This window comes from Magallana gigas, chromosome 9 (genome assembly GCF_963853765.1).
Source record: "Magallana gigas chromosome 9, xbMagGiga1.1, whole genome shotgun sequence".
NCBI lineage: Eukaryota > Metazoa > Mollusca > Bivalvia > Ostreida > Ostreidae > Magallana > Magallana gigas.
This window is the reverse complement of record NC_088861.1, coordinates 37,815,234-37,823,289: the sequence shown is the minus strand read 5'-3', so window position 1 is coordinate 37,823,289 and position 8,056 is coordinate 37,815,234. Positions and strand designations below refer to the sequence as shown.

The 8,056-nt window shown below is 32.8% G+C and overlaps 1 protein-coding gene across 1 annotated transcript; it reads left to right on the top strand.

Moving 5' to 3' along the window:
- The first annotated feature begins 1,368 nt into the window (after window positions 1–1,368).
- On the top strand, window positions 1,369–6,903 carry LOC105320253 (uncharacterized HIT-like protein Synpcc7942_1390). The gene is made up of 5 exons (XM_066071616.1): window positions 1,369–1,568; window positions 1,811–1,948; window positions 2,690–2,794; window positions 3,260–3,332; window positions 6,772–6,903. Exons 1-5 carry the CDS (start codon window positions 1,404–1,406, stop codon window positions 6,861–6,863), a joined length of 573 nt encoding a protein of 190 aa, XP_065927688.1. The 5' UTR covers window positions 1,369–1,403; the 3' UTR covers window positions 6,864–6,903.
- Window positions 6,904–8,056: the final 1,153 nt, after the last annotated feature.

Here is an 8,056-nt window from a genome sequence, read left to right as displayed (position 1 = left end):
TTTTTATCTTGCATTTAAATAAATATCTAAAGTTGTTTAACACGGGTCTGTGCGGCGTAGAACTACGTTACAGAAAGTTAAAAATAAATTTTCTAAGTTTTAAATCCTACACATGTAAGACTTAGTGTAAATCAAAAGTTCTCCGGCGTTTGTTTATCATTACCGCTGTTTCAAAAAACCCGAAGGACTTGAATCTGTTTCGATACTTAGCCTATAAATAATGTCTTAAAAAACAAACAACGACAAAATTAAACAAAAGACAAAAAAAAAAAAATAATGAAAAAGAAAATAAACAATCAAGAAATAACTTTTTTTTGGAAATAATGACCAGGCACGAAGCATAAAAAAGGGGGGGGGGTGCATGCAGCTGCCCCTGCCTCTACTTTTTCTCGCAGCAAACATTTTTCCTATTTAGATTTACAGATAGAAAATTGATTAATCACACAGAGTTACTCCCCGCCTTTACTTTTTGGGGAGCACGTAAAAGAAGATGGATGAATAAGGCGTGTAAATTGCCGATATGAAGACAGACAAGGTACATGTAGAGTAAAATTAAAATGTCAAATGACAAATCTGATAAATTTTTTAATCATTCAAAACAATGTATTATAATATCAAACATAACATCAATTTGTACTACTTAAATATGTTAAATACTTGGAATATGTTGATTTAAACTGGCGTCTGCGTAACAAATCCTCCAAATAGAGTCATTTTTAGAACTTCAATGCTTTTTCTTTTGCCATTGCCTAAATGAGGTCTAATGGCAATCAGCAAAAACGTAGAGAGATGACCCGGGCCACTATACTTTTAAAACATGATTTTGTATCCCAACAATTGAACCTTTAAGAAAAATAATACAAGTCCGTAAATTCGTGGTCAAAGTCATATATATATATATATATATATATATATATATATATATATATATATATATATATATATATATATATATATATATATATATATATATATATATATATAGTTTTTAAACTATGCACTTTATTAATTGTGACTGTAAGCTCAGCGGTTAGAGCACCAGGCAGATCTAAGCCTTTTAGATTGTGGGTTCGATACCACCAAAACTTTAGAAATTATGTTTTCTTATTATCATTTGTTAAAATTTTTAAAACTGAATAAAATTAGAAATTGTCCTTTTGTAAACTTCTAGCTATTATATCATGAAAAAATATTAAATTTGAATTTGTATTTTACGACTATTTGATGATTGTGCCCCCCCCCCCCATCACCTTCACTAACAAGAAACGATTTTTCTTACAATATTGTATATACATGTATATGTACCCGAATATTAGCCCCCCCCCCCTTTATGTCCTTTGAAATTCCTGTCGGGCACGGGATACTATATCAATAAAGTATGACCTACTTTCACTTTGATTCTGATGGCTACTTTACGTTCATTTCTTTTTTCAAATGCTTTTAAGACCTCTAATTGGTCTTATTTAGTTTGTAGAGGCTTCCGAAACAGATGTTTTATAAATTCTTTAATCCCATCTGCCAGTGGTAAATCTTTCAGTCCTATTCCTGAAAGTATTTTGAAGTCGAAGGTATTTTGTTCATCAGAAATGCATTTGCCTTACCCCCGAAAATATCTTGCAAGTCTGTTGTTTGTTAGGTTTTATTTTTATTTTTGAGGAGGTACACAAACTTTATTTTAGATATATTGGAAAACTTAAAGAGAACCGAACAGTGGATCATATCAATTATTGTTTTATTTTAAAAATGTATGTATTTTTAAAAAAAAAATTAATTATTAAAACTTATATAACGCACTCTATATATATTTCAGAATTTCAGTACAAGTAGGTCTCTACTGTCTGATGAGGTAGAAAAAGCCAAAGGAGCAAAAAAGACAGCAGAACCAACCATATTTTCAAAGATAGTTGATAAATCGATTCCAGCAGATATTATCTATGAGGATGAACAGGTAAAATTAATAATTGATTTTCCAAAACAACTGTAAGGGATAATCCCTTCAAAGATAAACTTCGCCTAGGATCTTATCTATCTATAAATTATTCATAATTGAATTTGATAAAATACATTGTTGAAAGATTATTTGAAGACGTACATGTACATGTAGTAGCTTGGGGCTGTTAGGAGAGTGGATACTGGCCTTGGTATACACATAGCTCAGGGATAAAGCTGATTAGATTTGCAGGGGCTCCAGGCTAGATTCCCAATCCAGCCATACATTTTATTGTCTAGTCTAATTATAGTACCATTCTGTTCATGTCAGCTCCACCTCTCATGCATATTAATGTTCGATCAAGGGCCATTTGTCTTTGCCTTAGCTATAGTGCCTGGTTGTGATTGGCTACTGTATACAGGGTTATTTTTGTCCCATGTAATATTTGCCCTTCTACTTCTGTAAACAGTTTTGCCCCGTCTTGAATTCACCCAGACATAGATGTGTTTTAAAACCGATAGTTTGAGACATTGTATTTTGCCCTGTCTTAAATTCGCCTGTCAACAACAAGGGCGAAAGGGGCGAAAATAAAACGGGGGTGAATAATTTCCCTGTATACAGTATTGCCTTTTGTTTTAGTGCATGACATTAGTTGGCTATTTCATGTGCCCTTTTTTTTGCGTGTTTTGATTGGCTCAATGTATCATCTTTGTTTTAGTGTATGTATTTACATGTAATTGGTGCTTACCTCTGTTTCAGTGCCTGGCTTTCCGTGACGTTTCTCCGCAGGCTCCCGTACATTTCCTGGTGATTCCCAAGTCCCCCATACCAGGCCTCAATGATGCCCAGGACACAGATCTACAGGTCTGTTATGTTCATATAAAACTTTTATGTGTAAATTCATCAAATTTCCCGACACAACAGCTACACCAAGTTCCTAATATAAACTCTTTAATAAATAAAGGCATCAAATGAATGTAATGTATGAATACTAACCATTTGGTTAGAGGTTAAAGAATACATGTATTTGTTGCGTGTTATGGATTTTAACCTTGACATAAAAACATATTCAAAAGATTAAAACTTTTAACAGTATAGATATTAAAAATTCATGATGTTTAACTGCGTTGATTGGGTGCCGTGAATTTTTGAATTCTTGATTTCATAACCAGGTAAATTATTGATACATGTTACTACATGTAGTTTGTAGCCCAATTGATTGATTTCTTCATTAATAATCAGCGGAATTAAGATTGAATGTATCAGTTTTTAATAAAGCATACTTAATGCTAGAGTCAATTCATACCCAATAATATGTTTTTCCAACAGCTATTGGGACACCTTCTACTGACAGCAAAACGAGTAGCAGAGAAAGAGAACCTCTCCAAAGGATACAGACTTGGTAAAATTAACCATTTATAATTGGAAACTGAATGTAACATGTTTATGTACCTATTTCTAGCTCACCGAGACGAAGTAAGGGGGAGTTTATGCTATACCCTCGGCGTCAGCGTCGGTGTCGGTGTCGGCGTCGGCGTCCGGACCTGGTTAAAGTTTTTGTTGCAGGTCCTGTATCTAAGCTATTTTTTATCCTATCTTCACCAAACTTGCATGGATGATGCATCTGGACCTACTTATGGACTTGAAAGACTTGGATGCTGAATCTGAGTCCTAAATTTCAGATGCTGGAGGAGGTTAAGGTTGTTGGACCAGGTTAAATTTTTGTTGCAGGTGCCCTTTGATAGCAATATCTAAGTTACTGCAGGTCCGTACTTTACCAAACTTGCATGGATGGTGTGTCTTATGATACTGATGCACCAGACAGGCTTGAGTGCTGAATCTGAGCTATAGATTTCGGATGCTGGAGGAGGTTAAGGTTTTTGGACCAGGTTAAAGTTTTTGTTGCAGGTGCCCTTTGATAGCAATATCAAAGTTACTACAGGTCCATACTTCACCAAACTTGCATGGATGGTGTGTCTTATGATACTGATGCACCAGACAGGCTTGGGTGCTGAATCTGAGCTATAGGCTACAGATGCTGAAGGAGGTTAAGGTTTTTAGAGCTGGTTAAAGTTTTTGTTGCAGGTGCCCTCTGATGATTATATCTTAGTTACAACTTGTACTAACTTCACCAGACTTCCATGGATGGTGCGTCTTATGATACCAATGCACCAGACAGGCTTGAATGCTGAATCTGAGCCATAGGTATCGGATGCTGGAGGAGGTTAAGGTTTTTAGAGCTGGTTAAAGTTTTTGAAACAGGTGCCCTCTGATGATTATATCTTAGTTATTACTTGTCCTAACTTCACCAGACTTCCATGCATGGTGCGTCTTATGATACTGATGCACCTGACAGGCTTGAATGCTGAGTCTGAGCCATAGGTTTCAGATGCTGGATATGGTTAAGTTTTTTGGAACAGGTCACATGTTTAATAGATAATAGTACTATTTCAAACTTGCATAGTTGATTAAACTGTAATATGAATGAATCACAGAGGAAGCTTCAGATGCAGAGCTTGATCTCCATTATCAAGGATGCAAAAAAATATGTCTTAGTTATAACAGGTCCTAACTTCACCAAACTTGAATGGATGGTGTGTCTTATGATACAGATGCACCTGACAGGCATGGATGTTGAATCTGAGCCAAAGGTTGCGGATGCTGGAGGAGGTTAAGTTTTTAATTGCTAGTGCCCTCTGATGATGATATCTTAGTTATTACTGGTCTGAACTTCACCAAACTTGCATGGAGATGCGTCTTATGTATACTGATGCACCTGACAGGCTTGAATGCTGAATCTGAGCTATAGGTTTCGGATGAGGTTTATTTTTTTTGGAACAGGTCACATTTTTATACATGATAGCTTGCATAGTTGATTTAACTATATTATAAATGAATCGCAGAGGTTGCTTCAGATGCAGAGCCTGATCTATATTATCAAGGATGCTAAAGAAATCTCCTCACTCAAACCTGCTAGATAGAGAGATGTGTTTGTTGATAAATGAAACAACATGATTCCATTGATAAAGTATGGTATGGTATGAAACAATATTGTTTAATATGATACAATATATTGTTATACTTTCATGTTAAATACTGAAATCTGATTGGTTAAGACGCAGTTAATAATATTTACTATTACCCTCAGCGTTAGCAACGCACTTGGCAACGGGTAACATTAAAAAATGTTACATGCGCGAAAATTATGCGCGTACGGTTCGCTGTAGAATTCACGTTATTCCTATATAAAAGCAGTAAAATTTTCTTAAAACTTTTAAAAAAGACATTCAGTATAACAAAATAAATAGTGCCTGTTTGGGAGGATAACAGTTGAAATTGACACCCCTCGAAAACCATTGTCAACCTCCGCTTCGCGTCGGTTGAATGGTCAATTTCAACTGTTACCCTCCCAAACAGGCACTATTTATATAATATCATATGTAATATTATAAAAAATTATATGATACTTTATGATAATGTATTAATTTTTTTGATATTTTATGTTATGATATTGTATCATGATATTGTTATGTATAGTATTGTATAATATGATACAATATTGTATAATATTATATTGTATTATTAATTTATTATTTTATCAAATGATACTATTACATAAGATATTGCAAAATATAATATTGTATCTGATGATACAATATTGTATATTCTATAATATTGTATCATACGATATTGTATAATATGATATTAGTTTCTGTAATATAGAATTATATGACATGAAATTGTATGATATGATACTGTAATATTATATAATATCGTATCATTATACAATATTGTATAATATAATATTGGTTTATAATATGATATATTATCACATCACATGAAATTGTATTGTATGATATTGTAAAATATATTATTGTATCATATGATACAAGATGTATAATATAATATTGTGTTATATAATATTTTACTTTATCACATAATATTGTATCATATTATGTATCAAAAATGATACAGTATCATACAATATCATACTATATTATACAATATAATATTATATGTTTCAATGTTATGATGTAATATGATATTGTTATATAATACTATATTGTTTTATATATTATGATATTGTATTATGTGATCAAATACAATAACATATAACACAATACAATGTCATATCGTTCGTTACAATATTATATCTCATCATTGTTTTTTATGGTTTTTTATTGTATTATATGATATATGTTGTAAATATGATAGGATGCAATATTTAATTTTATATTATTGTATTGATTAACATATGAACATATGATTATCATACAATTTTTTAACAGATGATATACAATATTGTGTCAAAACAGAATCCATGAATATCCAAGATCATAAAGTATGATTTTCATTTAATATGATAAAGGTGGTATCATAAAGGTGAAGTCTCATAAGGGTGATGTCTCGTCTCGGTGAGCTTTGTAATCTGTGATTACCTATGTTTATATAACTTTTCTTTCTATTTACCTTCATTATGGTTTTTAGTGGAAATTAATGCAATTAAGGATGATGCAAGTATATGCAGTACAAGTACATATAATTTCTGTTTATTACAATATCAAAGTTAAATAGAAAAATATTTACTTATGTTCTAAAACAAAAACAAAGTGGATTGATGTTCAATGGCATGACTTTAACAATCTCTGTAGGTTTTTTCTGTATTTTCTTTCTCTGTTTCTCTCCCTTTCTCCAATAAATTCATGTATTGCAACTCTTATCATTTCTCTCTCTCTCTCTCTCTGTCTCTCTCTCTGTCTCTCTCTGTCTCTCTGTCTCTCTCTCTCTCTCTCTCTCTCTCCACACACACGTTTCATCTTTATTACTCTGTTGTTTTTCAGTGATAAACAATGGACCTGACGGTGCCCAGTCTGTGTACCACCTCCATATACACATCCTGGGAGGGAGACAGATGAGCTGGCCCCCGGGCTGATGCCAGTAACAGGGGTCAATAAACGCAATTGTTTATTTATTATGTAGTTTTCTTGTGAATGCGTGTGCATTATTAAGGCTATTCAGAATGAATTTTTCTAGAAATAAATTCTGTTCAGAAACAATTGCTAAACCTCACAGCCAATGTTTAACTATTTTTGCATTTGACAGCACCAGTTTCACGATAAACAAAATAAAATGTTGCAATGATAACCTTTTGTAGCTTTTAACGTAGCTTTTAACGTTAGTTTTGTATGTTAATGTATTCTTATACTGTGTCAGACTTAAAATTCGATTTACTAGGAGTTTTCATTGGTTGCTACCTCAATCAGGAAATAGAGCAGACCAAGAGCCGTTGGATTGTAAATATGCCAAAGAACCCGTTTTATTAGTTCGATAAATACATGTATATCGGGTAATTTCTACAGTTTTCACTTAATCAATAAAACGCTTTCTTTGGTGATTCATGGGGGATATGAAGGTGGCGACATTGCAGAAAAAATACATAAACCGTGGTATATACTTCCATTTTTCTTTTAACAAATTAATAAATTGATTGTGAAAACTAAGTAAAATTCACTAAATTACTGTTAATGTACATCAGTATTAAAAAAAGGAACAGTCAGATCGTCTCCTATGGGAATTCTATTCTGACATTTACAGGATTATTTCGTACAGTCCGTGATTTTTCTTATGTCGCTGTAGGTTTCGACCAATCGATAGACGGGGCGTGTAGATTTCAGTCAGCTGACTGTTTCTATAGTGTTACGAATCAGATATATACAAGAAAAAATATTGACGCAAGCGTCAAAAGGGCCGCAAAAATATAATTGTTGTATGAATTATCAATAGTTGTTTGCATAAAAACACACCACAAAGAAGAAAAAACGATTTGGTTGTACAATTAATCTTTATGGTAAATTTTAATATATTTTTTAGCCAAACGTTTTGAAGTTTTACATTTAACTATTGTCATTAAGAATTGAGTTCTACCATTGCCATAGTTATGAAGTGATGGAGAACACATTGATTTGTACATCATTCCAATACAAATTAAGTTCTACTCATCAATATTCTCTTGGGGATTATGTATTTCAACTTATTTGACGCAGAACAAAGAAATTCAAATATATCATTTATACAAGATTTCATGTCATTCAGGTCTTTAGAATGTCCCGCATACCGATCCCGATA